General features: G+C 67.7%; 5 protein-coding genes and 1 pseudogene across 7 annotated transcripts; 3 read left to right on the top strand and 3 right to left on the bottom strand.

Annotated features, from left to right (window-relative positions):
* Positions 1-1,071: 1,071 nt before the first annotated feature.
* Positions 1,072-7,197, bottom strand: LOC138683535 (F-box only protein 46-like). 3 transcript variants are annotated; one of them, XM_069775498.1, is made up of 3 exons: positions 7,126-7,197; positions 3,980-5,870; positions 1,081-2,100 (listed from the first exon to the last, which is right to left on the bottom strand). In XM_069775498.1, the coding sequence occupies exons 2-3, from the start codon at positions 5,806-5,808 to the stop codon at positions 2,031-2,033; spliced, it is 1,899 nt and encodes a 632-aa protein (XP_069631599.1). In that variant the 5' UTR covers positions 5,809-5,870; positions 7,126-7,197; the 3' UTR covers positions 1,081-2,030. The 3 variants fall into 3 exon arrangements, 2 of the variants coding, with proteins under 2 accessions (XP_069631599.1, XP_069631598.1); XR_011323028.1 differs by lacking the exons at positions 3,980-5,870; positions 7,126-7,197 and adding an exon at positions 2,181-2,477 and having other exon boundaries at positions 1,072-2,100; XM_069775497.1 differs by lacking the exon at positions 1,081-2,100 and having other exon boundaries at positions 3,050-5,870.
* An 840-nt stretch (positions 7,198-8,037) lies between these two features.
* LOC138683320 (gastric inhibitory polypeptide receptor-like) lies at positions 8,038-12,982 on the bottom strand (annotated as a pseudogene).
* Positions 12,983-13,524: 542 nt separating this feature from the next.
* On the top strand, positions 13,525-14,280 carry LOC138683593 (optic atrophy 3 protein homolog). The gene is made up of 2 exons (XM_069775578.1): positions 13,525-13,706; positions 13,875-14,280. Exons 1-2 carry the CDS (start codon positions 13,565-13,567, stop codon positions 14,258-14,260), a joined length of 528 nt encoding a protein of 175 aa, XP_069631679.1. The 5' UTR covers positions 13,525-13,564; the 3' UTR covers positions 14,261-14,280.
* A 1,036-nt stretch (positions 14,281-15,316) lies between these two features.
* On the bottom strand, positions 15,317-18,014 carry LOC138683538 (vasodilator-stimulated phosphoprotein-like). The gene is given in 12 exon segments (XM_069775506.1): positions 15,317-15,534; positions 15,645-15,702; positions 15,786-15,864; positions 16,087-16,132; positions 16,296-16,338; positions 16,487-16,547; positions 16,652-16,762; positions 16,843-16,995; positions 16,997-17,036; positions 17,139-17,179; positions 17,316-17,379; positions 17,467-18,014. Coding segments are annotated over 12 exon segments (1,128 nt in total). The 5' UTR covers positions 17,861-18,014; the 3' UTR covers positions 15,317-15,496.
* Positions 18,015-18,817: 803 nt separating this feature from the next.
* On the top strand, positions 18,818-22,317 carry LOC138683638 (reticulon-2-like). The gene is made up of 7 exons (XM_069775632.1): positions 18,818-18,840; positions 19,533-19,946; positions 20,174-20,367; positions 21,085-21,129; positions 21,232-21,609; positions 21,966-22,150; positions 22,264-22,317. Exons 1-7 carry the CDS (start codon positions 18,818-18,820, stop codon positions 22,315-22,317), a joined length of 1,293 nt encoding a protein of 430 aa, XP_069631733.1.
* Positions 22,318-22,408: 91 nt separating this feature from the next.
* LOC138683510 (reticulon-2-like) lies at positions 22,409-24,886 on the top strand. Its single transcript, XM_069775410.1, has 7 exons — positions 22,409-22,414; positions 22,838-23,045; positions 23,307-23,445; positions 23,739-23,808; positions 24,298-24,344; positions 24,483-24,541; positions 24,675-24,886. Coding segments are annotated over exons 1-7 (564 nt in total). The 5' UTR covers positions 22,409-22,413; the 3' UTR covers positions 24,715-24,886.
* Positions 24,887-26,800: the final 1,914 nt, after the last annotated feature.

The raw sequence follows: 26,800 nt of genomic DNA, 5'->3' as shown, positions 1-26,800 counted from the left end.
GAGGCAGAAGAAGGGCTGGTCCTGGGGGAGGACATACAGAGCCCCAGCTGCTGCTCTGCACCAGGGACATGGGGAGAACATGGCAGGGCAGAACCTTCTGTGACACCCCCAGCCTCCTCTCTGTCCCCATCACAGCCCCTTGTCCCCATCCTGTCCCTGTTTCTATCCCTGTCCCAACCCTGTGTCCCACCTTGTCCCCCATCCCCATGTCCCACCCGTGCCCTGTCCTCATTCATGTCTCTGTCCTATCCAATCCCCAACCCTGTCCCCACCTCCTCCCCTTGTCCCCATCCCTGTGTCCCCATCCTCAAGTCCCACCGATGGCAACAAGGCGCAGGAACCAGTGGTGGGTGTGGGGGAAGTGGCTGTGGATGGCAGGGTGGCGGGCGCCCAGCAGATCCAGCAGCACCAGCAGGCTCTGGGGGCACCAGCACGGGCACAGGGACACCACAGTGCCACCAGTCAGATGCCATGGGACTGTCCCAGCTGGGCCAACGCCATGCCACCACCCTCAAGTGCCCCCAGACCATCCCACTTGGGTCACAGCAGTGGCAGGGACCGTCCCAGCCTGGCTAATGCCATGTCACCACGCTCCAGTGCCCTCAGATCAGCCCACTACCCTTGGCCATCATCCTTGGGTGCCATGGGACCATCCCAGCTAGGTCACAGCCACCAGACCACCCCAGCACCATACCACCACCCTCAGGTGCCACCAGACCACCCTCAAACCATGGTGCCACTCACCATGGTGGTGATCTGGGTGCCGTGTGGCCTGTGGGGGATGGTGGCTATATGCACCGCCAGGTGCCAGGCACCATAGAGGGACTCAGTGACGCTCCAGTCCCCAACAGCCTCCTCCCCATCCAGGAACAGCAGCTGCAGCATCACTCTCTGCACCCTGCTGGGACCCAGGCATCCAGTGGGGGGGACCCAGGTGTCCTGGGGGGGAGGGGGGGGGGGGTCAGGAGGGACCCAGGTATCCTGGGGGGGCACAGGATGGACCTGGGTGTCCTCTGGAGGGGGGTCAGGAGGGACCCAGATGCCTGGGTGTCCCAATCCAATGTTGGGGAAGGTTTCGATATGATCCCAAGAGCAAGATTAAGACACAAACAAGGTCAAATGCCATATACCCAAAAGAGTTTTTATTATCAAAAGTATCAAAAGTAGAAAATAGTAGCGATAGGATAGAATTGAAGAAAAGGCAGAAATCAAGCAAGCAGTCAGGATAGAGTTGCAAGGATAGTCACCACCATGGATCCAGCAGTGTCCCATTAGTCCTCAGTCTTCAATTCTTCGGTGGTGGGTGCGCACCACAGCTTGTCTCCATGTTTTTTATAGGGCATATTTCAATGATGTATGCACATACGTACAGTTCATGCACTGTTCACATGCTGCAGGTTTCATCTATCACATGACCTTCGCGTGATCAACACCAGAAACCAGTATCTTATCTCAAAGACTACAGTTTCCATGAGAATGGCAGTCTCCACATTCTTGCACGCTTGTCGGCTTCAGTCTGTTTCCTCTTCTGGATGCCTCAGTGGCCTAGTAATCGTCCTTATGGACGGAGGAATGTCCTGTTTAGGCCATCCCAGAGACAAAAGGCTCAAGATAAACAGTTCACAATTCACGAGATGAATGGCTTGAGATGACAGTCCAGTCTCTCACACCTAACAATCTTTGAGACAAACAGCTCGAGATAACAATTCAGTCTCTCACACTGGGGGGGACCCAGGCATCCTAAGGGGTCCAGGGAGGGACCCATGCATCCTGGGAGGGGAGGTCCAGGCCTTTGGACCACCCGTCACCCACCCCGTCCTTGGCGCGCCACAGGGGCCAGTCAAGGGAAGCTGCCAGCTCCAGGAGGATGGCACAGGGCACGGCTGAATTGGTGGCCCCCAAAAAGAGCTGCTGGCCGGGACCAGGGAGCAAGATCTTTGTGTCATAGTGACAGGCAAGGACCAGGAGGTGGGGGGCGGCAGGGGCAACCGTGGCCACCATGTTGGTGAAGGTCACTGGTCCCCGGGGAGTCACCACTTCAAAGGCGTCAAGCTCCAGGTGCCAGGCAGCCCCCAGGATGCCCAAGCACCCCATAATGTGCTGCAGGGACGGGGACACTGGTGAGGAGCATGGCAGCACCACAGGGTGGGTGCGGTGGCACCCAGGGGGAGGGGTCTTACCTGGCAGGCAGCGCGACTCCCAGGACCCCTAGCACCCGTTCTCGCAGGAGGGGCCACAGGAAGGTGTCCTGCAGGCGAGTGGGATCCAGCTGCCCCAGCAGTGCCCATAGAGCCTGCTCTAAGGGGGGGGCCAGGGGTGGCTGTGTCAGTGTTGGGCGGGGGGTTTGGGGTTCCCTGGAGGGATCTAGGGACCCCCATGATGGGGTCTGGGGGGCCTTAGGAAGTTTGGTACCCCGGGGGGGAGTCTGGGGGATGTTGGGGGACTCCAGGGGGGTGTCTGGGTGCCCCTGGAGGGGCCTGGGGTGCCCCCATGATGGGGTCTGGGGGGCTCAGGGAGGGGGCTGAGGACCCTGCGGGATGTCTGGGGGCCATGAGGGGGGCTGGGACCCCCCCCGGGGGTCTGAGGGGCCCTGGGGAAGGCTCTGTAGGTCCTTGGGGATGTTGGGGGTCCCTGGAAGAGTTTGAGGAGCCCGTGGATGCATTGCGTGGCCCCATGATGGGCTCTAGGGTGCCCTGGGGGGCTTGGAGGAGGGTGAGGGCCCTGGGGGGAGGTCTGGGTGCCCCGGGACCCATTGGGCGCCACCACGACGGAGTCTGGGGGACCCCAGGGGATTGGGGGGGTCCTCAGAGGGGCTGGGGGCCCCGGGGGAGGTCGGGGGACCTCCATGGGGTCTGGGGGCTCCCGGGGATAGCGTGGAAATGCTGGGCACCCCCTCCCCGGGACCCACCGGGACCTCCCCTCTCCGGTCCCCGCCCCCCCCCCGCTCACCGGGCCAGTGCCCCGTTCCCCGCCGGGCCAGGCGACGTAGAGGAGGGCGGCGGCGCCAGGAGCGGCAGCAGCGACCGGGGGCAGCGGCGCGACCGCAGGCAGAGCCCGGGGACCGCCACCGGACCGGGACCAGGCCCCAAACCCGAAGCCCAGGCCCAGCGGGAGCCACCGGGGCCCTTCCGCATGGCGCGGGGGCGTGGCCTCCTCAGTAAGGGGCGGGGCCTCCATGGGGCGGGGCCGTGGAGAGTAGCCAGGCGACGGGGACGCCGCTGATAGGGCGCGGGGCAGGGCTTGCGCGCTAGGCCAAGCCCTCTCCCCGAATGGCGGGCTCTGGGTGAGAGCGGGGACGCATACGCGGTAGCCCTGGGCACACGGCGCATGCGCAGACGCGTGTCCCCAGACAGCCCCGGGACGCGGGGACACTGCGGCGGGGGCGGGGCGGGGCGCGGCCACCGTTGAGATGTCACTCTCAACGTGCGATGTCACTACAGATGTCACCTGGGGTGGGGGCATCACTCCAAGCGGGATGTCACCTCGGACCAGGACACCACCCCAGAGGCGTTACCCTGGATGGGGATGTCACTCCCGAGAGGACGTCACCCTCCATGGGGACATCACCACAGACAGGACATCACCCCAGAGGGGCCACTACCCTCCATGGGGCTGATGTCACATTCCATGGGGCCATTACCCTCCACAGTGCCATCGCCCCAGATGGGGCCATCACCCTCCATAGGGCCACCACCCTCCACGGAGCCATCAGCCCAGTTGGAGTCACAGCCACAGGGCTTTTGCCCTCCATGGGGCCATCACCCTCCATGGGGCCACCCTGCGCCCCCGCTGCTACCACCCCCTCTCTCCATCCCCTCCACTTGGTGCCTTTTTTTCTTTTTTTCCTTCAAGTTTTGGGGTTTGATGATTTTTTTTTCCACCTTCTCCTCCACCCTTTCTAGCAACCGCCACGGCCAAACACCCCCCTCTGTGTTCCCACATCCGCCACCACCGTCCCCACCGGCGCTTGTCCCTTCACCTGCCGTCATCGTGCCGGGTGGCTGGGTGTACCCAGTTGTTATCGTGCAAGCCCACCCTGCAACCGGGCGCTTCCTTATCGGGTCTCCGGCAGCACATCCAGTAGGATCGGCCATAAGGCAGGTCGTGGTGGTAGGGCTTGGGATGCCATCGGCACAGGGACACGTCCCCCTTCTCATAATGCTTCTTGCACTGCTTGCAGGGGTCGTCGCGGTAGAGGGGGTCGCGGTTCCAGCGGGAATCGGTGGCCTGCACCCCGAAGGTCTCGATGATGGACTTGAAGTAGTGACAGGAGCACTTGAGGGCGGCCAGCGCTTGGGTGGGCAGGTAGCTGAAGATCTTCACCATGACATGCTCTGGCAACAGAAGCATGTACTGCCGGGGCTCCAGCAGCCGCTGGATCTTGAAGCGGATCTCCAAAAAGTCATGGGAGACGTGACGGTACAACCGACAAAGCGAGGGGTCGGGGACAGCTGATGGCTCCTCGCTGGCCTCCATGTCCTCCACCACCGGTGTCTCCTCAGGGACGGGCAGGAGGAAGAGCTGCCCCGGCAGTGGGTCCTCCTGCGCCGCGGCCGGCAGCCGCACTGTCTCCTCCTTCATCTTCTTGGCGCTGTCCTTGCCGAAGAAGACACATTGGTCCACCACCCCCGTCACCACCACATCCACGTGGAAGCCGGAGGCACAATCCCGTGCCGACGCGCCCTCACCAATTCCTTCACCCATCTCCGGCTTGACAGTGGTCGCCGACCCCTCGCCGCACCCCATGTCCATGTCAGGGCCATCCCCGTCCCCCTTGGGACCAGCGGTGGCCAGGAGGAACTCCACGTTATTGGGCAGCACATCGTGGGATGGGCTGATCAGCTGGTAAAGGTCACAGGTGATCTTGTCCTTGGCGCGACCACTGGCATTACCGCCACCACTCGCCGTCCCGCAGCTCATAAAGACGCAATTGGGACGCCCGACAGCACCCGGCTCGGCTGCGGCGGCTCCAGCACGGGGCTCGCGGCCACTGGAGATGTGGAAGGCGATGCGCACCTCACCAGGACCCGGTGCTGATGATGATGCCGCTGCTGCAGCACATTCAGCACCTGGGCGGCACAACCCATTGGGTCGGGTGCCACCATGCTCCCGTTGCCGTGACTCGAAGTGGGCGACAGCTTCTGCCACCCGGCTGCAATCGGAGCCGCTCGGCACTTTGGTTTCACTGCTGGGTGCCTCCACAAAGACAACTGGGGCGGCAGGAGCGCCGCAGGGCCGGGGGAAGCTCTGCAACGCCAGCGCCGTCCTCTGCTCCACCAATGCCACCATCTCCGCCACTGACAGCAAGTCGGGGGCTTCACTGGCAGCAGCGGACAGTTCGCTGGGACACAGGCAAGCCGTGTCCTTGCTGCCAGTAGCCCATGCTGGGCTTGGCTTGCTCTTAGTGGGGTCATGGCAGCGCCGGCGCCGCTTGGCTTTGGAGCTATCGCTGCCCCAGTTGCCTTTTACCTTCATGGTGCTGGCGCGGCCGCCGGTGCCACTGCCACCACCACACTGGTGTGCCACAAAGAAAGCCACCTTCTCCTTGGTGTTGCCCGGTTTGATGACATACCATGTGTCCAGCAGCACCCGTCCTTCCTCCACCGATGTCAGAGAAGCTGGGGCGGCATAGGCAGGAGCCGGTGGCGTGTTTTCGGAGGGGGCCTGGGCTCCAGCGGGCTCCTCGGTGGGACGGCAGGAGAAGGGTTTCTTGGTGGAGCCAGGGCCGGGGCATGGTTTGTTCTGGGAGTAAGTGCCAAAGGGCCGCGGGCACCAGAGCTGCAGCTGGGGGAAGGCGTTGGGCTCCATCAGGGCAGCATGGCACTGCCAACAATGCCGACGCCGTGGGCTGCCAGCGCCCGTGCCCAAGCCTGCCACGAGAGAAAGGGGTGTTAATGGGGCTGGTGGGGACGGGGTGGGGATGGTGAGGACAGCATGGGGCTGGCAGGCCCAGTATGGGGCTGGTGGGGCCAGTATGGGGCTTTTGGAGACATTGTGGGGCTGGCAGGACAAGCACGGAGCTGGGGGGGGGTTAACAAAGCCATTCCTGGGCCATTCCCGGGCTATTCCCAGTACCGTTACTAAGGTCGTACTGGGGTCACTGGGGTGGGCACTGGGGCGGTGACCGGGCTGTGCCCCGCCCCACGGCTCCTCCCCCCTTGCACACTCACCCCCACGTCCTGCTCCATTTGCATACTCACAAGCCCCGCCCACTGGCGCACCCGGCCCAGAAGGCCCCACCCTCAAGCCCCGAGGCCCGGCGCGGCCCTCAGGGGGGCGGGCCCGGCCCTTAAAGCGGCCGCGGCACCCGAGGAGGTGGGGCCCGTCCGCCCCGCCCTTTTAACGACCAGCGGCTGCAGCCGTTTGTTGACAGGCCCAGCACGCGAGGCGGCGGCCAATCAGGGAGCCGCGTTCGGGCCGTGCCCATATATGGACGGCGGCAGCGCGGAGGGCCGGGGGCGTGGCCGGAGGAGGGCGTAGCCGGCGAGGGGGGGTGTGGTCGGATGTCCCCGCCCTCCCCTGGGCCGCGGAGACGGGAGGGGCGTGGAGACGGTCCCGCCCGCCCCACACCTCTGCGGGGGGGGGGGGGAGCAGAGCCGATGACCCTCGTGTGTGACGCGATGCCAGGCCTGTCCCCGCCCCAGGTGTGACACGGGGACACGCCCACCCGCTGCCACCCCCCGCGCGACGCTGGGACACGCGTGTCCCCGTGCGCGACACAGGGACGCGCCCTCGGTCTCGCGCCAGGCGAGGGCAGCCCCGCCCCCGACGGCAAAGCGAGGGGCACGCGCGTCCCCAGAGTCGCACGGGGGCGGACCCGTCCCTCCGGTGTGTCACGGGTGGGACACGCCTGTCCCCTGGTGTGCCGCGGGCACGGCCCCATCCCCCCCCGCTGTGTCACGAGTGGGAGACGCCGGTCCCCGGTGTGACGCAGGCACACCCCCGCACCCCGCCTTCCCCCGGGCCCCGGCCCGGCGGCCCCGCGGTCGTTACCAAGCACGGGCCCGGGGCTCCGCCACCGGCCTGCAGGGCGCCGCCACGCCCCGGGGCACCGCCCGCCCACGCCCCACACACACACCCCGCGGCCCGGGCCCCGCCCGGTGCCGCCGCCCCTCCCCCGCTCACCGGGCAGGTGCCGGGCGCGGCCGCTCCGCCTCTCCGTGCCGCTTCCGGGGTGTCCCGCGCATGCGCTCACCCGCCGCTCTCTGCGCATGCGCCGCTAGGGGGACACTGGGAGGTGTAGTCTGACGGGGGGGGCTCGAAGCCTCCGCGCATACGCAGCTGGGGTGTTGGGAGTTGTAGTCCGCCGCCGTGCTGCCCAGTAACCCCGCGCGTGAGCAACGGATGTGCCGGGAGGGGTAGTCCACGCGTGGAGGAGGTCTGGAGGCGACGGGGATGTCCCCTCCCCGCCCCCAGTCACCCCCCACCCCGGTCTCCCAGTGACACCATCCCACCACCCAGTGACACACCGGTACTCCCCCCTCCAGTGACCCCCACACACCCCTGGTCACCCACTGACACCGGCAATAACCCCCCACGCCAGTCACCAGTGACACCATCAATGACCCTCCCCAGTGACACCCAGCCCTGGTCACCTGTGACAGCCCAGTAGCACCCAGTGCCATCCATCCCAGCCACCAGTGCCCCGCATTGACGCCCCCCATTGACACCCCCAAGAGATTTCACAGGAGCCACTCGTGGGTGTCACGTCTTTCTTTAGGGTACAAAGCTGGGGACGCCTGGGTCCCCACAGCCCGGATGCCCCTGCGACACCACCCCTCCCAGCACCCCAAGGTGTCAAGGAACCCCCCCCAAGACCCCCTGACCCACCCCCCCAGCACCCAAGGCATTGGGGAACCCCCTCATTACCCCAACGTGTCGGGGGACCCCCCCCCAAGCTCCCCCTGATTCCCCGCCAGCACTCAAAGGTGACAGGGACACCCCCCCCCAAGCATCCAAAGGCTTTTGGGACACCCCCTCAGTATCCCAAGGTCTTGGGACCCCCCCCCCCCAGCACCCGAAGGTGCCACCCCCGCCTCAGCAGCAGCTCTCGGCGATCGGGTGCCCCCCGGGATGGGGGGTGCCAGGCGCTGCCCCCCCACGGCCACGTAGCGGCGGGTGCCACGGGGGGGGGGGGCGGGGAGGCTTGGGGTACCCAGGCGGCACCGATGCCACCCGCGTCTCATCTCCGCCTGCACCTGTGGGCACCGGGACATGTTGCGACGTGTCACGCCACGTCACGACATGCCCCCTCCCCCACACACACGTGTCACGACGTGCCCTGACGCACCTCCTTGTTGACGAAGCTGTAGAGGACGCTGACAATGAGGCCCTGGGGACGGGGGGGGGCGGGGGCATCCCGGGGTGGGGGTGCACCCAGATAGGTGGGTGCACGTGGTCACACGCACAGGTATGTGCACCCCCTGCACCTGAGCACCCACACACACACCCCCGAGCACCTATCCCCTGCACTCCATTGCAGCACCCACTTCCTGCAGCCCCCCCATTGCAGTCCCCCATTACACCCCCACCACATTGCAGCCGCCCCCAATTGCACCTCCCCACTGTAGCCCCCATTGCAGCCTCCCATGCCCGCAATCCCCCCGTTGCCCCCCCCCCTCGCACCTGGGAGGCGGAGAGCAGCAGCTGCAGGCAAAGCCGCACCAGGCACAGGGTGCCACCCCCCTGCCCCTCCCCCACCAGGGTGAAGGCCACCTCGTGCACCCCCAGCAGCGGGATCAGCATCAGTGTCGACCTGGCCAGCCTGGGAGGGGACACGCATGGGGACACCCCTGGGGACGGGGACCCCCTCGGGAAGAGATGGAGACACCCTCAGGGACACATTTGGTGGCATTACAGGGATGGGGACATGCATGGGGACACACTTGGGGATGTCACAGGAATGGGGACATGGTCAGGGACATGGTCGGGGACATTACAGGCATGAGGACACACTTGGGGACATGACGGATGGGGACACACTCAGGGATGTGCTTGGGGACATTGCAGGGATGGGGTACACATGGGGACGTGCACAGAGATGGGATGGGCACAAGGATGTTGCACAGCCAGCATGGGGACATGATGGGGACAGGGATGGGGTGTGCGACCTATGTCCCCACACACACCCCTCCAGTGTCCTAGTGTCATTGGCATCCCCATGCCCATCCCCAGTGTCCCCATGTGTCGTCGTCCCCGCACACCCCAAGGTCCCCGTGTACCCACCTGACCCTGGTGTCCCCATGGGACACCTGATGCGCCTGGACTTTGGCCACCAAGATGCAGACGATGCACACAAACACCACGAAGTTCACCTGGGGATGGGGACACTGGCAGTGACACCCCCTGTGGTGGGGACACTGCCCCAGGATGGCCACCCCCGCACTGTGTCACCCACTGCCACAGCCATCAGGATGGGACAGCGGATGATCCACCACACTGCTGCCTTCTTGTTCCTCTCCCAGCACCTGCTGGAGTGGGGGGGGGCACTCAGCCAGGTGCCTGGGTCCCCTGTTGGGGCCATCAGAGTGTCCCCAGGGTGTGACAAAATGGGGAGGGGGGTTGTCCGGCAGCCTCACCCCTTGTTCTCATAGAGGTACCTCACCACCCCCCATGGTATCACGAAGAGCACGGGAGCTCCTAGAGGGATGGGGACAAGATTGGGGAGGGGATGTGGAGGCATGTGGGGACATGGGACTGGGCTCACCCCAGCCGAGGAGGAGGAAGGCAGGGAGGCAGCGCTTGCTGGAGAAGGCTGCCAGCCCCAGGAGCTTGTGGAGGAAGAGTCCCTCGGCCAGCAGCCGTCAACTCGTAGTTAGCCCCCACACAGTACTGGGTGAGAGCCTGGGCCAGCTGGCACCCTGCCACGGGGACACCCACACCGCCACGGGGACACCAGCATCGTGGTGGCACCAGCATCATGGTGGCAGCAGCATCATGATGGCACCAGCCCCCACCCTTGGGTCCCCCATCCCAGTGCAGCCTACCAGCCCCCACCCTTGGGTACCCCCACCATGGGCGTTTCCCTCCATGGGTACTCCCCGATGGGTGCCCCCTCCATAGGTGCCCCACCCATGGATACCCCCCCCCATGGCTGCCCCCCATGTGCCATGGGTGCCCACCTGCTGGCCCAGTAGCTGCAGGGGGTGCCCAGGGCTGGGGCGCAGGCGGTGTTGCAGCAGCGCATCCCATGTCAGGATGGCACCTGCCTGCAGCACGGAGAGGAAGAGGTTGGCATGGATGAAGTTGCAGGTGCAATGCAGACGCCTGCAGGGATGAGGGGCAGTGGGTGGCAGCACCCAGGGGTGCCCCAGTGCGGGTACCTGAAGAGCAGAAGCAGCAGCAGTGCCAGGAGGAGGGCGATGAGGGAGAGGGAGTAGCCCATGGTGTGCTCCAGCAGCCAGGCCTGCCGCTGCAGGGACAGGGACAACAGACACGGGGGACAGGGAGGTGGCACCGCACTGGGAGGTAGAACAGGGCATGGCGTGGCATGGTGCGTGGTGCAACACAGCACAGTGCGCAGCATGGCATGGTGCAACATGGCATGGCACAGTGCAACATGGTATAGCATGGTGAATGTCACGGCATGGCATGGTGCAACACGGCATGGCATGGTGCAGCACAGCGCGTATCACAGCATGGCATGGTACAACACAGCACAATGCATCACAGTGTATGGCACGGCATGGCACGGTGCCACACAGCACGGCACAGCATGGTGCAACATGCACAGCAAAATGCACGGCACAGCATGCCACAGTGCAACATGGCATGGCACGGCGCAGCCCAGTGCATGTCACAGCACAGCAGACACTGGAGCGGTGCGTGGCATGGCACTACATGGGGTACAGCACATGTCAGCCTGGCGTAGCGCAGCCCCCGGCCCATGGCCCAGCACAGCATGGGACAAGGGGCACGGCACAGCACAGGGCACGGCATGGCGCAGCATGGCACAAGGAACTGCATGGGGCACGGCATGGTGCACAACGCAGCACAGTGCAGCACAGCATGGCATGGTGCACAACACAGTGTGGCATGGCATAGGGCACGGCATGCGGCACAGCATGGGGCACAGCACAGTGCATGGCACAGCACAGCGTGGCACAGTGTACAGTGTGGCACAGCACAGCATGGGGCACAGCATGGCATGGCACAGCACAGCACGATGCACAGCAGAGCAGCATGGTGCACCACATGGCACAGCATGGCGTGGCAGCATGATACATCCCAGCATGGCATCTCCCAGCATGGCCCGGCATGGCAGCCCACAGCATGGCATGGCACCCGGGGCCCCCATCTGCAGCAGCTGCTCCTGCGCCAGGTCCTTGCACTGCGAATGGTCCCGCCCGTCAGGTCCGCAGCACCGAGCCACCACCCCACCCTGCACTGAGCACTTCGTCCCATCACTCTGTGGCACCCAGGGGCACCCACAGGGCCCCCCAGGGCAGGTGCCACCCCCCAGCCATTACCTCAGTGGTGCCAGGGCAGGTACCAGGGGCAGGGGACGGTGACGGTGCTGTTGGGGGCCGTGTCCCCCCAGCAGGCGTACGTGTCAAAGCTGTGGTTGCAGATGGGTCCTGGGGGGGGTGCGGGGGTCAGGGTGTCCCCAGTGTCCCTACCCCATCCCCACTCACCAGGTGCCAGGGGGTCGAGGCACAGGCACAGCTCGCAGGCATGCCAGTACTCGCACCAGGCAGCCAGCGTTGCCTGGGCTGAGCGCTCCTCCTTGCAAGGGGCCACCGCGGGGGGGCCACCATGGGGACACCACCACCAGGGTCACCGCATTGTGGCAACCACCATGGGGCCACTACCACGGGGCCACCACAACTGGAGTCACCACCATGGGTTCACCATGATGGGGCCACCACCATGGGTGACCAGGATAGGGACACCACCATGGGACACCATGGTCCTGGGGGGGAGGTCCTGGAGGTGGCAGCTGGGGGGGGGTCCTGGTGGGGGTCCCAATGAGGCAATGGGAGGGTCCTGGGGGGGTCCTAGCAGTAGCAGTGGGGGAGTCCCAGGGTGTGGGGGGACCCCAGGGGCAACATTGGGGGGTCCTGGGGGCCAGGGGTCTCACCTCTGCCCCACATAGGACCCAACTGAGCAGGGGTGGGGCCACTGCCCGGTGGCCCATGACAGCGACGGCGGCTCCTGAGGGGGGGGCTGTGCCGGGGGGGGGCACCGGAAGGGATGGAGGTGCCGGTGTCACCCCCCCCCCCCCGTTATCGGCACCACCACCCCCTTTGACGTGCTCGTTACCAGGGAGCTGCAGGTGGTGCCCGGATGCCTGGGTCCTTCTGGGGAGGGGGACAGGACTGGGACACCCCCGGGACACCCCCCACACCGACACCCCCCCTCCATTCGGCACCGACACCACCCCATGACCGACACCACCCCCCCAGGTCTGCGGACACACGTGGGGAACGCAGGCCGGGGCAGCCGTCGTAGGGGGTGGGCAGCGGCCGCCCCCCCCGGTGATACTGGCTCCTGCCGGTGCCACTTCGGTGTCCCTTGTCCCCCCCTCCAGTGTCCCTTACCCCTCCTCCCGGTGCCCCTTGTCCCCCTGCAGTGTCCCGGGTCTCCCACGCGTGTTCCCTGCTGCCCCTCAAAGTGCCCCCATGTCCCCTCCGCTTCACCCCGACACCCCCCTCGACCCATCCCCGGGTGATGCCGGTGCCTCTTGCCCCCCCGGTGTCCCGGGTCTCCCCACGCGTGTCCCCTGGCTGCTTCCATGTCCCCTCCGTTTCACCCCGACACCCCCTCGGACCCCCCCGGTGCCCCCCGACACCCCCGGTACGGGCTCGGCGCAGGGTTCCACCGCCCTCGGGGCACCGGCACCGGCGGCACCGCCCCCGGGAGGGGCGGGGGCACGGGTGGGGACACCCGGGTGGGGACTGGAGTCAGAGCAACATGACCTGGTGGTAGCGTGGAGACTGGCCCACGTCTCGGGTGGGGGTAGCTGGGAGGCTGCCCCACACATCCTGGGGCTCCAGGGTCATCCGGGGGGGGTCCAGGGTCACCCAAGGGGGCACCAGCATCACCCATGGGTGCCCCGGTGTCACCCAAAGGGGTCCAGGGTCACCCACAGGGACTTCAGGGTCACCCAGTGGGGTCCAGCATCACACACGGGTGCTCCAGTGTCACCCAGGGGGGCTTCCGTGTCCTCCACGGCTGTTCGTGTCACCCAGGGGTCTCCAGCATCACCCACGGGTGCTTCAGACTGGCTCGGAGAGGTCCATGGTCACCCCGTAGGGCACCAGTGTTACCGATGGGTGCTCCGCTGTCAGCCGGGGGGGGGGGGGGGTGCAGCATCACCCACGCGTGGTCCAGCGTCTCCCACGGGTGCTCCAGCCTCACCCAGGGGTGCTCCAGTGTCACCCTGGAGGGTCCAAGGCCACCCACGGGTGCCCAGACGTCTCTTCGCGCGTAGTGGGAGCCGGCCGCACGCTGCCAGCCGATCGGGAGGGCGGAGCCGAGGGCGGGAGGGCACATCCCCTCCCCCTGCTGTCCCCGCCCCTCCCCGGGTCGCGCGGCGGTGAGGTCACGGCGCGCGCGGCGGAGGATGGTGGCGGGCGCGTTCCCGCTGGCCAAGCTGCTGACGCTGGGCGCGCGCCAGCTGAGCCGCCCCCTGGCGGCCCGCATCAAGGCCGGGGCGCGCGCCAGCCCCTTCTTCCGCGCCTACATCTGCCTCCCGCCCGCTCAGCGTGAGTGAGGGGGGGCACCGGGAGGGGGAAGGACACCGGGGGCGGGGGGAGGACACGGAGGGGTGGGACGCAGGGGGGGAGGGACACGGGGCGGGAGGGGGGGGCGGACACACACCGGGGGGGGCCTTGCCGGTGCCCCGCCGCTCCCTGCCGGTTCCCCCCCCGCAGTGTATCACTGGGTGGAGATGCGCGCCAAGATGCGGCTGATGGGTTTCCGCGGCGCCGCCATCAAACCGCTGAACGAAGAAGCGGCGGCGGAGCTGGGAGCGGAGCTGCTGGGGGAAGCGATCGTGTTTGGCGTAGGAGGGCTCTGCCTCTACCTGGAGTACGCCCGGCAGGCGGGGCAGGCGCGGCGGCGGGAGGAGGAGCAGGCGGCGGCGCTGCGGGAGGTGGGGTTGCGGCTGGAGCGTCTGCGGGAGGAGCTGGACGCCATGGCAGCGCGCCTGCCGCCTGGACACGCCCCCGCCGGTTCCAGCCCCGCGCCCAGCGGCGGCCCCGCCCCCGGAGCCGAGGGCGGTGGCGCAGGACACGCCCCCGCTGGACCCTGCCATTAAAAGCGCCCTTGTACTCTTCCCGCCGGCCGTTTCCTTTAGGGGCGGGGCTTGATAGAGCAGGCAGTGATAGGGCGCTGGGGCAGGGCTCCGAGGGGAGGGGTAGAGCTTGCCCACACCGTAGGTGGAGGTGGTGGTGGGTGGGGCCTGGCCTTGGAGGGAAAGGGCCACTTAGGGCGGAGCTAATGGTGGTGAATGGAGCGTCTCGGGGGCGGAGCTAATAGTGGTGAGTGGGGCCTGGAGTGGGCAGGCTTTTAGGTGGGCTGCAACTAGGGGTGGGGCTAATGGTTGTGGGCGTGGCCTAGAGTGGGGGCAGGCCTTCGGGTGGGATGCCACTTGGGGGTGGAGCCAGCGGTGGTGGGCGGACCTTCCGGTGGCATGCCGCTTGGGGGCGGGGCCTGGTGTCCTTGCAGTGAGGATTGGAACAGTGCTAAGGGCTGAGGCGGGGCCTGAAGAGGCGTGGCCTGGCCTTTTGGGATGGTGCTTGGGGCAGAACCAAGGGGTTTGGGTGGGGGCACATGTTGGAGGCGGGGCCAGGACCATGGGGCTGGGGCCTAACCCCTGGGGCTCATAGGGGTGGGGCCAGGTTTGCGGGCGGGGCCCGTACCCGGGAGGAGGGGAGAGCGGGGACAGGGCCACAACCCCATGACTGGGCTGTGATTGGTGGGGAGCTGCTTGGGGCAGGGCTAGGATGAGCAGCAGGGGGTGACACATGCCATTAAAGCAAAGTGAAGCCCCCACTGTCCCTCTCATTGCTGTGATGCGGCGGGGGGTTGGGTGATGGGCCCCCCTCCCCACGGGTGACACGGACCAGGACATGGGTGTCACATACAAAACAACCGCATTTATTCATGGCAGGGGAAGGGGATACCCCACCTCTCCCCCTCAAAAAAAAAAACCACCACCAAACAAAAACCCAGTGAAAAACCCAAAAGTCGCATAAAAAAAGACCCCGGGGGGGAAGGGGGGGCACCCCTCATTTGCCCCCCCAAGTGTAAAAAAAAAAAAAAAAAAAAGGGGTCCCCAAACTTGTGGTGAGGGGGGGCACAGTGTGTGGGGGGGGCCTGCTTTGGCCCCCCCCAGCCAGTAAGGCACAGTCTGGGAGAGAGGGGGGGTGTCTGGCCCAGAGCAGCCCCCCCAGGGCAGTGGGGGTGTGAAATGGGGGGATGAGGCTAGGGGAGGGGAAGTAGGGGGGACCCCCTCCTGCAGGCCCATCTTGGGAGGGCTGGGGGGGTGGGGTTAGGGTGCACTCCGCTTCCGCAGCTCCACCACGAACACTGCGGGGGGGAAATGCAGCATCACGGGTGGGTCCCCCCAAATCCCCTCACCATGTGCCCCCCACCCTCTCAATGCTCTATTCCCCCCTCTTGTCCTGTGCCCCCCCCACCTTTGATGATCTCCTCCTTCATCTTCTGCAACTCCCTCCGCACCTCCTCCAGCAGCTCCTGGAGGTGGGGGGCACATGGTGAGGGGATTTGGGGGGACCCCCTATGACCTCCCCCACCCCAGACCCCCCCAACCCCGCTACCTGTTTGATTCGCTCCAGGTTGGGCTCATCAGCAGGGCCGGGAGTGTCGGCGGGGGCAGCTAGGACTGCCGACTTCATTCTGGGGGTGCAGAAATAGGTTGGGGACCCCCCTCAGACCTCCCTGGGTGACCGCTATCTTGTGTCTTGGGTACCCCCCAACCTGCCCACCCGTCCCAGCAACTGTCCCCCAAGTCCTGCTCTGGAGATACTAGAGACCCCCCCAGCACCCCGAACCCCCTCCAATGGCACCCCAAAGCCCCCCACCCCCCCCTCCAGTCCCCCCCGCCCGCCCCAAACCCACCTGGGCAGCGTGGAGCTGGCCTTCTCCCAGGGCCTCCGCACGGGCTCTGCGGGGAGAGGGTAGCGAGTGAGGGGGGGGGGGCCGGCCCGGCCCCCCAAACTCCTCCTCTTCCCCTAAAGGAGCCCTCCAACACTCCCCCGCCTGCCGGACTACATTTCCCAGCGTGTCCGGCCACGGGGCACACTGGGAGTTGTAGTCCCCGTACTCACCTGCAGGCTGCCCCGAGGTCCTAGTGCCCGGCTCCGCCTCGTCCTGGGGGGGGGGGGGGGTGGGGTGGTGTGGACACGGAGGAGTCCACCAGATCTGAGAACAAGGGTAGGGCAGGGGGAAGGGGGGTACACGGAGCAACCCCCCAGTGGGGGTCTCCCCCAAAGTGGTATTCGGGGGGGGCAGCACTCACACTGGTGACATCCTCGTCCTTCTTTGGCGCTGGCTTGTCCCCCTGCAAGGTGGCTTTCCTCCTGGGGGCGGGGGGGGGTCAGCGTGGGCACAAGGGTGCCCCCACCTTGGGGGTGCTGCTGGGCAGAGTGGGGTACCCCTGCCATCATGCCCCCCCCCCCCTCACCGTCGGGCCAGCATGGCACTCATCTCCTCCATCAACCCCCCCCCGGCCCCCCCCCCGGGCACCCTCGCCCTTGGGGGGTGCAGGGGGGGCCCCCACACCTGTCGCTTCATCCTGCCAGGAGAAAGGGGGTGATGCAGAGCCCCCCCCCAGGTTATTGCCCCCCCCCCCCCCAATTGTGCTCCTCCCCTCACCTTGCCGACTTTCCTGAGTTTAGCCCCTGCGATGGCAGCGGCAAAGCTGGAGCCCCCCCCAGCCCCCCCCCCAGCAGCACCTGCCGCCAGCGGCAAAGGGGGGGCCGGTGGGACCCCGGTGGCTGGTGGAAGGCCAGGGGGTGGGGGGGGCCCCGGAGGTGGTGGGGGGCCTCCAGTGGGCACAGCCTGGGTGCCTGGGGAGTGGGGGAAAGGGGTTTAGGGGGGTTCTGGGGATGGCCCCCATCCCCAGTGTTGGGGGGGGTGTGGAGTCAGCCTTGGACCCCCCCATCACCCACCTGCAGCCGCCACATGATGCTCGGGCTCCTCCAGCACCTGCCTGGGGGGGGAAAGGGTCAGCACCCACGGCCCCCTCATAGCGTGGCAACCCCCCCAGCACCTACAGTCCACCCATGGCATGGGGGACTCCCAGCACCCCAACATCATGGTGCACCCCCAATTTGGGGGTCCCCCACCTCTCCTGCTGCTCAGGCTCCTCCAGAGCCGAACCATCAGGGTCCGGCCAGGACAGCGGTGTACCTGGATGGGGGGGGAGATACAAGGCAAGGCCATGGGGTCAGGCCCCCCACAAGTGCCCCCAGTGACCCCCACCCACCCAACACTCACCCTCCTCCAGTGCCCGCAGGGCCCGCAGGACAGCGGTGGCAAAGAGGGTGGCCTCGCGGGGGGCCCCAAAGCTGAGTCCCCAGACCCGGCGAGCTTCCCGCCACTGGTGGAACTGGGGGGTGGCCTGGCTGTAGCGCAGCCCCCGTCCCAGCGGGCAGTTCAGCACCACCTGTGGGCACCCGCAGGCATGGGGGGGCAGCCCTGCACCCAGGGGTGCCCCCAGCCCCCCACACCCAGGGGTGGCCCACTGAGCCCTCCCACACCCATGGACTCCCCACAGAGCCTCCCCATGCTTTGCATTGCCCCATAGCCTCGAAAGCACCCATGGGTGCCCCACGTTCACCCTATGCCCAGAGTTGACGCATAGAGCCTCCTGCGCCCATGGGTGCCCCATAGAGCTCCTACATACCCATAGGTCCCCCACAGAGCCCCCCCATACCCATGGGTGCCCCACAGAGCACTCCCATGCCTAGCATTGCCCCATAGTCTCTACAGCACCCATGGGTGCCCTATGCCCACCCTATGCCCAGTGTTGACCCACAGGTGTCCCATAGATCCGCCCCATACTCAGCATTGCTCTGCAGCTCCTCCTGCACCCACAGATGCCCCATAGCCCCTCCTGCACCCATGGGTGCCCCATAGCCCCCCATGCCTAGTGTTCCCCCATAACCCCTACTCCCATGGGTGCCCCATGCCCAGCGTTACCCCATAGCACCCTGCACCCATGGGTACCCCATAGCTGCCCCACACCCAGGGCTGCACCCTTCGCCCCCCCCCCCCCGCACCCATGGGTGCCCCCTGGGCACCCTCACCTGCTGGTCGGGCTGCATCTTGCGCCCAACCAGGCGGAAGGCGCTGGCACCGGGATGGTGGTAGAGCTGGATGCAGCTGAGGGTCTGGGGACCCCCACCCGCTGCCACCCACTGCTTGTGGGTGTCGTCGTAGAGCAGCACCACTGCCCGGGCACTGCACAGCACTGTCTCGCTGCGGGGGGGGGCAAGGCTGGGTGGGCACCCCCTGGCATAGGCACCTCCCCACAGGATGGGACCCCCTAGCACGGGACCCTCTGGCATGGGCACCCCCCTGGGTGCAGGGGCTGCTGGTGTGGGGATCAGGGAACCAACCCCCAGGGTGCTGGACCCCCCCAGCTTGGGGACCCCCTGCATGTGGGACCCCCTTTACAGGGACCTCTCGGATTTGGCACCCCCTGGGTGCAGGGAACCCCCCACCAGCACAGGCACCCCCTGGGTGTAGGACCCCCTGGGTGGAGGCACCCACACACACACGGGTAAATTCTAGGTGGGGGGACCCCCACGCGTGAGGACCCCCTGAGGTGGGGGGAGGACTAAGCATGGGGCACCCCCAGGACCAGCCGTGGGGCACCCATGGGCGCTGCCCCCCACCTCCCCCGAGCACCCAACCCACAAGTGCACCCCAACATCCCCTTCCCCCTCTTTTTCCTTCCTCTTCTCAACGGGGGACCCAGGCGTCCGGGCCCTGCCCCTCCCCCACTTCCTTAAGGTGCGGAGAGGACCCAGCGTCCGAGCGCTGCCCCTCCCCCAGCCCCGGACCGGAACATCCGTGTGTGTGGGGGCTGTGTTTATGTAGGACCGACCTGACACCCCCCCCCCAACGGGGAAACTGAGGCGGGGGGAGGGGGGAACAGCACCCGTAGGGAGGGGAACCCACGGGTCGGGTGTCCCCACTATCACCCAGCCCCCCCCCCCCAACGGGGAAACTGAGGCGGGGGGAGGGGGGAACAGCACCCGTAGGGAGGGGAACCCACGGGTCGGGTGTCCCCACAATCACCCAGCCCCCCCCCAGGGGTCCCACCCATCACCGGGGCGGCTCCCAGTGCCAGTTCCCGGTGCTCCCCAGTTTCCCCGGTGCCAGTTCCCGGTGCTCCCCCGTGCCCCCCGGTATCTCCAGCGCCAGTTCCCGGTGCTCCCCAGTTCCCCCGGTACCAGTTCCCGATGCTCCCCAGTTCTCCCAGTGCCCCCAGTGCAAACTCCCAGCACCAGTTCCTGGTGATTCCCGGTGCTCCCAGTCCCCCCCGGTGCTCCTAGTGCCAGTTCCCAGTGCTTTCCAGTGCCCTCAGTGCTCCCGGTACCCGACGAGTGCCAGTTCCCGGTGGTCCCCGGTGCCCCCCGCCCCAGCCGCTCACCTCATACTGGCAGCGGCGGCAACACGCTGGGGCCAGGCGGAGCCCTTCTGGTGGCGGCGGGGAGAGGGGGTGAAGGACCGGCCGGTCCCGGCCCGCGGTCACGCCCCACCACGCCCCCCACCCGCGAGGCCACGCCCCTCCCCAGTAACGGCGGCGGAGCGGTCCCCGCCTTCTTAAAAGGCCAACGTCTCCGGGTGGGCCCCACAGAGGAGGGGCGGGTGGCCAGTACCCCCAGTGCCCTCCCAGCCCACCCCCGCCCGTGTCCACCCGGTGTCCCCCCAAGCTCTCCAGTTCGGGGGACTGGGGGCACTGGGAGGTACTGGGGAGGCTCTGGGAGGGTACTGGGGGCACTGGGAGGTACTGGGGAGGCTCTGGGAGGGTACTGGGGGCACTGGGAGGTATTAGGGAGCTCTGGGAGGGTACTGGGGGCACTGGGAGGCTCTGGGGAGTCCTGGGGGGCTCCGGTGCCCGATACCAGTTCCCGGTGTCGGTGCCCGATGCCAGTGCCGGTGCCTGGTGTCGGTTCCCGGCTCTCCGGTGCAGCCCCGCCCCGAGCCCCGCCCGCTGCCGCCCCGCCCCCGCCGCCCCCGCCCTTTGTCCGCCGCCGCCGCGGGCCCCATCATGGTGTTGCGGTGATGCGCGGCGGGGCTGGCCCGGAGGTAACGGGGCCGAGGGCAACCGGGAGCCCCATGCGGGGGCCGCTGCTATGGGGCAGGTCCTGGGCTTCGCCCACTGCAGTACGCACTGGCACTGGGAACGGGGAGGGGCGGCAGCACCGGGAGGGACCGGGGATGAGGGAACCGGGATGGGGGTACCGGAGATAGGGCGTTGGGAGAGGCCGGGGATGGGGAACCGGGAGGGTCCGGAGGTATCCGGGGCGGTGGCACTGGGGATGGGGGCTCTGGGGATGGGGTACCGGGGACGGAGGGACCAGGAGTGGCTGGGGATGGGGGTACCGGAGATAAGGCACTGGGAGGGGCCGGGGATGGAGGCACCAGGGATGGGAGCACCGGGGATGGGGCTGGGGACGGAGGCACCGGGAGTGGCCGCGGATAGCGGCACCAGGGCTGGAGGGAACCGGGATGGAGGGACCGGGAGTGGCTGGAGATGGGGAAAGCGGGATGGCGTTACCGGGATGGGGGTACGAGGAGGGACCAGGGATGGGGACACCGGGGATGGGGTACCGGCAGTGGCTGGAGATGGGGGTACACGGGATGGGACCCCGGGAGGGTCCGGGGATGAGGGCACCGGGAGTACTGGGGGACAGGGACACCGGGGATGGGACATCGGGGCAGGGCGTGTCCGAGAGGGGTACCGGGGGGGGGGGGCATAGGGTCTGGGAGGGTAGGAGCAGGTTTTGGGGAGCACCACGCACTGGGGGGACCCGAGTGCTGCGGGGGGGGGGCAGGGAAGTGGGGAGGCCCCATCCCCCCATCCCCTCTGTCCCCCTCCAGAAGAGGCTCCATCCACGGCTTCCACCACACCGGACTCCACGGAGGGTGAGCAGGGCTGAGCCCCCCCATTTTGGGGTGCAGCTTTGGGGATGAGGGGGCATGGAGGTGCCCCCACCCCCCACCTCGAACTCTAAATCTCCCCCCAAGGTGGCAACGAGGAGTCGGACTTCCCCGAGCTGCAGGCGGCACTGGAACCCCCCGAGGAGGAAGAGGAGGATGAAGACGGGGCGGCGGGAGGGGGACCCCCCCGGGAACTCACCTTCTCCTACATCGCCTTTAGAGCGGGGGGGGAAGCCAACGAGCCGGGACCCCGCTGTCGCCGAGACTCCCGTCGCGGACGCCCCCCCCGCCTGAGCTCGGGGCCCCCCGGGGGGTGCTCCCGGGGGCCGGACCTCCGCTTGGCTGCTAGGGCCCCCCCCAAGCGTCCCGAGGAGCCTCCAGCCCCTCCCGAGGAGCAGCTGGAGGTGGGGGGGGCACTGCCAGAGTTGGGGGGTCCTGAGACTGAGGAGACCCCAATGAGCCTGGGTATGGGGGGTTATGGGGGGGGTCGGGGTGATGGCGGTCCCTGGGGGAGCAGTTCGGGGCCATGGGGGTGTCCGAGGCACCCTGGGTGGGCTGGGGGTCATGGGGGGTCCCCGGGGCGCTCGGGGCAATGGGGGGTCCCCAAGGGGGACTTGGGGATATGAAGGGTCCTGGGGCACCCCTGGAGGGGGCTGGGGGCGATGGGGGGGGTCGCGGGGTACCCAAGGGGGGGCTGGGGGTCATGGGGAGGGTCCCGAGAGGGTCTCACGGCAATGGGGGTCCCCGGGGGGGCTCGGGGCCATGGGGGTCCCGGGACACTGTTTCGGGCCCACCCCCCACTCCCCCCCCCTTTCCCGCAGCAGCAGCACCCGCGGGCCCCCCCCCGCCCGCAGGGGGTGCCCCGCGGCCGCCCCCCCCAGCGCCCCCCCCGGACCCCCTCCTAATCCCGGAGCTGCCCCCGGCGCCCCCCGACCAATCACCGAGCCCGCTGGGAGCTGATGTCCTGGGTGAGCGGCTAATCAGGGCCTCGGGGCACTACGGGGGGGCAACTCACGGCGGGGGGAGGGCCCAGGCATCTGGTTGCAGGGTGGACCCAGGCGTCCGGGCGGGATTGGTGGCTAAAAATAGGGGTGATCCCCCCGCTAAAGTCCCCCCCAGCAGCACTCGCGGGAACCATGGAGGGCCAAGTGCGAGGGCACTCTGGGGGGATGAGGTGGGTGCTCCCCTTCCCCACACCTGCGGCTGTCACTCAGGGTGGGGACAGCTGGGTGCTGGGGGGGGCACTGGGGGGAGAATGGGGGCGCTGGGAGTACCCAGGGGGCTCTGGAGAGGATACTGGGAGGCACTGGGGGGGGTCTCTGAGAGCACTAGAGGGGCCCTGGGGGGCTCGAGGGGATACTGGGGGGGGGGGCACTGGGGAGCACTGGAGGAAACACTGAAGAGCACTGGAGAGACACTGGGAGCACGAGGGGGCTCTGGGGGAGTATTGGGAGGCATTGGGAGGTACTGAGAACATGGGGAGGCACTGGAGGGGATGCTGGGAGGCTCTGGGAAGCACTGGGGTGGTTCTGGGAAGCACTGTGGGGGCTCTGGAGGGGATACTGGGAGGCACTGGGGAGCACTGGAGGGGATACCGGGAGACACTGGGGAGCTCTGGAGGGGACGCTGGGCAGCACTGGGGGGCTCTGGAGGAAATCCTGGGAGCCCTGGGCGCAGCATGGTGTCCCTGCAGTGTGGGAGCTGCTGTACTGGCGGGTGCCGGGGAAGTCGGCGCTGGCGCTGGTGGGGGTGTTGGGCACCCTGGGGTGCCTGGCACGGTTCAGCGCCATCAGCGTGGGTGCCTATGGGGCACTGTCTGTGCTGGGTGTCACCCTGCCCCTGCGCCTGCACCGTGCCACTCTGCAGGCCCTGCACCAGCACCCACCCAAGCACCCCTGCCGGTGAGTGCCACACCAGGGACCCTCATGGGGCTGTTGCCATCACCCTCCCATTGCCATCCCCTGCCTGTCACCGTCCCCATGGTGTGGGGTGGCACTGCCATCCCAGTGGCACAGGGTGCCTGTGCCATCCCTGTCCCTGTGGGGTGGCCCTGCCATCCCTATCTGCATGGCATGAGGTGTCCCTGTGGTCCCTGTCCCCATGACACGGAGTGTCCCTGCAGCCCCCATCCCCACCCCACATCTGTCCCTGTCCCCACACAGGGCGCAGCTGGAGGGGACCATGGGGCTGAGCCCCGAGGAGCAGCAGCGCTGGGCCCGGTGCCTGGCCCAGCATGTCACCACTGCCACCCGCACCCTCATCCGCCTCTTCCTTGTCCACAGCCTCCCTGAGTCCCTCAAGGTGACCGTCACCCGGCATGGGGGTCAGTGGGGGCACTGGGGGCATGGGGTCACCAGGGGCATGGGGGATGTGGGGGGCACAGGGGGACACGGGGGACATGGAGGACACTGGGGGCATGGGGACACCGGGGCATGGGCATACAGGGGACACTGAGGGACCGGGAGACATGGGGTGACCCACAGGCACAAGGGCACAGGGGTACTGGGGACACGGGGCACGAGGACGCTGGTGGCATAGGGGACACCTGAGGCGGTGATGGTGAGGGTGATGGTGACTCCAGGCTCTGGCTGCAGTTTGCCGCCTTGTTCTACCTGCTGACCTACGTGGGGGCTGTCTGCAACGGGCTGACGCTGCTGGGAGCGGGTACAGCACCAGAGTGGGGACGGGGACGGCACGAGGATGGGGACGGGATAGGGGATGGGGACAAGGGATATGGGGATGTGGCACAGGGATAGGGGAGAGGATGGGGGACAGCGGACATGGGAGAGGGATGGGAGATAAGGGACATGGGATGGGGCAGGGCATGGATGGGGCATGGGGACAGGAGATGGGGGACAGGGACATGGGAGAGAGATGGAGATAAGGGACACGGGATAGGGACAGGGGACAGATGGGGCATGGAGACAGGGTGTGGATACAGCTGGGGGACAAGGGGACAGGTGTAGGGGACAGGAGTAGTGCCTGGGGACAAGGGGATGGCACAGGGATGGGGACAGCATGGGGATGGGGGACAGCATGGGGACAGGTGATAGAGTATGGGGACAGCCTGGAGACAAGGGTTTGAGGGGACAGGGGTGTGACACATGGACAGGAGGGGACAGAGACTGGTGTGACATGGTACTCCCTGTCCAGGCATCATCTGTGCATTTACCTTCCCTGTGCTCTACCGGCACCACCAGGTATGGGGGGACAGGGGGGCTGGAGAGGCTTGGGGATATAGGGGACACAGGGGGATGTGGGGGTCTGGGGAGGGTTGAGGGGTACCCCTCTGCCCCCCCCATGTCCCCAATTGCCCCCCATGTCCCTGATGTCCCTAGGCCCAGATTGACCAGTACGTGAGTCTGGTGAGGAACCACCTAGATCACCTCCGAGCCAGGTGAGGGCACCTCCTGCCCCCCAAAACCTCCCTGGGGACCCCAAACCAAGCCCAGGGGTACCCCCGTGGGCTCTTGGGGTGCCCCCGGGGGGGGTTGGTGTGCCCCGCCCCCCCAACTCTCCTCTGCCCCCAGGATCCAGGCCAAGCTCCCAAGTGCCAAAGTGAAGCCGTAGTGACCCCCTGTCCCCCTCTGAGGTGACAGCTGGGGGGGGTGGCCGGGGTTCCCCCACATCCCTCCCACCCTGCGTGGGGGGGATCACTCGGGGGAGGCAGGGGTTGTGTCTCCGCCCATGTCCTTCCCCCCCTGTGTGGGGGGGTCACACTTTAATAAAAACTCTTGTGACAGCCAGGCTTGATTGTGCAGGGGATGTGGGGACATGGGGGGAACAGGGGGGCACAGGGGGCCGTGGGGGGAGACACAGGGGGACATGGATAGGCACAAGGGACACGAGGGGGCCATGAGGAGACACAGGGGGCCATGAGGCACGGACCTACGGGGGACACAGCAGGGCACAAAGGGCCGTACGGGAACACGGGGGGCACGAGTGGACACGGGGGGGGGCACTGGGTTCCCCACCTGGGTATTTTTACCCCCAACCCCGCAGCCGGGTCGGGCTGTGCTGACTGAGCAGCCGGGGAATGGGGGAGCCCGGACGCCTGGGTGTCCCCGTCCCGTCCTGTTCCCCCCCCCCCCGGGGCGCCCCGTGTCCCCGCGCATCCCCTCCCACCCCGCGAAACGCGCAGGAGCCCTGCGGCGCAGACCCCGCCCCCTCCGGCATCGCCCCGCCCCCGTTGCCAAGGGCACGGTGGTTGCCGCGCGACGTAAACAAAGGACGCCGGACGTGGTGACGTCAGGGGCATGGAACACCGTCGCCGGGGCGACAGGCGCCGTGTTTACTCAGGCCGCGGCGGCGGCACGTGGGGACGGGACGGGACGGCGGGATGGGGACCCCAGGAGAGCCCGGCCGAGACCCCGGTACCGGGACACTGGGGCTGGGGACAGCCCGGTCGGGACCCCAGGGCTGCGGCCTCCCGGCAGCGGGAGCACCGGGCCGGGGCACCGGGGGCACCCAAGACCAGAAGCACCGGGGCCGGACCCCCCAGGCTGGGGACACCCGGGGCCGGGGACACCCGGGGCCTGGGGCAGCGGGGGGGGGGGGGGCTGGGACAACCGGGCTGCGACCCCCCCGGATCCGCCCCCCCGAGCTGGGGGCGGAGCATGAATGAAAGACGGGGGGTGTGAATGAGTGAATGAATGAAGGAAGAGGCGTGAGAACTGCCCCCCCCCCCCCCCCCGCCGCCCCGGTCGCCGTGGCCCCGTCGTGACTCAGCGCCGGTTCCCGCCGGTGACATCAGCTTGTAAAGGAACCGGGACCCCCCCGGGGGCTCTGGTTGCCGACACTCCTATACCCGGACCGCCCCCCTCCCGTGCCCGTCCCAGGAGTGCGGGGGATGGGGACGGTGGTCCCTGCACCCCGGTACCGGGAACCCCGCCCCGGTGTGCCACCACCCGGAGACTCCGCGATGCTCTGTAGCCCAGCCCCGGTGGCGTACCGGAGGTGGAGGGGGTTCCCATTGCCCCGGTACCGGGACCCCCCGGTGCTCTGCAGTCCGGTACCGGTAACGCCCCTGGGGAAAGTTCCCATTGCCCCCGTACCGGGACTTCTCCCCGGTGCTCTGCAGTCCGATCCCCGTAACACTCCGGGGAGAGGTTCCCATTGCTCCGGTACCGGGGCCCTGCAGTCTGGTCCCCATCCTCCCCCCGCTACCGGGACACCCCCACCCCGGGACGGTCCTTTGGGCCGCGGCACCACGTGCTGGGGGGGGGGAATCCCAGTGCGGGGGTTACGGGAGGGGTCACCGGGGAGGGAGAGGTTACCGGGTGGGGAAGGAGCACCGGGGGCAGGTTATCGAGGGGGAAAAGGGATGCCGGGGGCTCACCGGGGGGTCACTGGGTGGGAAGGGGGTCCCGGGGGGGGGGTGTTATTGGGGGGAGGGGTGTCTCGGGGGGGCGTTACCGGGGGGGGAGGGTCACAGGGTTGGGGGGGGTCCCGGGGGGGGCTACCGAGGGGGTTACCGGGGGTGCGGGACCGTCGCCCCGGACGGTTCAGGCCGTTTCTAGAACCGCGGCGCCCGTTTCTATTAATACGCGTTTCGGCGGCGGCGGCGAAGGGATTCCCTGTGACGTCATTGCTAGGATACCAAACAAACACTCCGAGACAAGCCCATATATGGCTAATTGCGTCACAGGAACTCCGG

This window comes from Haliaeetus albicilla, chromosome W (assembly GCF_947461875.1).
Source record: "Haliaeetus albicilla chromosome W, bHalAlb1.1, whole genome shotgun sequence".
NCBI lineage: Eukaryota > Metazoa > Chordata > Aves > Accipitriformes > Accipitridae > Haliaeetus > Haliaeetus albicilla.
The sequence above is the reverse complement of the archived record's forward strand: the minus strand, read 5'-3'. Positions and strand labels throughout refer to the sequence as shown.

Excerpts from the sequence above, each read along its gene's own strand:
- LOC138683638 (XM_069775632.1), top strand. The coding sequence starts at position 18,818 with ATGGGGCACCCCCAGGACCAGCC. Across the intron at positions 21,610-21,965 it reads GGAGACCCCAATGAGCCTGG|CAGCAGCACCCGCGGGCCCC; the intron begins GTATGGGGGGTT and ends CCTTTCCCGCAG. Across the intron at positions 22,151-22,263 it reads CCTCGGGGCACTACGGGGGG|CAGCACTCGCGGGAACCATG; the intron begins GCAACTCACGGC and ends AGTCCCCCCCAG.
- LOC138683593 (XM_069775578.1), top strand. The coding sequence starts at position 13,565 with ATGGTGGCGGGCGCGTTCCCGCTGGCCAAGCTGCTGACGCTGGGCGCG. Across the intron at positions 13,707-13,874 it reads CTGCCTCCCGCCCGCTCAGC|TGTATCACTGGGTGGAGATG; the intron begins GTGAGTGAGGGG and ends CCCCCCCCGCAG.
- LOC138683510 (XM_069775410.1), top strand. Across the intron at positions 23,446-23,738 it reads GCCTCCCTGAGTCCCTCAAG|TTTGCCGCCTTGTTCTACCT; the intron begins GTGACCGTCACC and ends CTCTGGCTGCAG. Across the intron at positions 24,542-24,674 it reads CTAGATCACCTCCGAGCCAG|GATCCAGGCCAAGCTCCCAA; the intron begins GTGAGGGCACCT and ends CTCTGCCCCCAG.
- LOC138683535 (XM_069775498.1), bottom strand. The coding sequence starts at position 5,808 with ATGGAGCCCAACGCCTTCCCCCAGCTGCAGCTCTGGTGCCCGCGGCCC. Across the intron at positions 2,101-3,979 it reads ACCCGGCACGATGACGGCAG|CACATTATGGGGTGCTTGGG; the intron begins GTGAAGGGACAA and ends CCGTCCCTGCAG.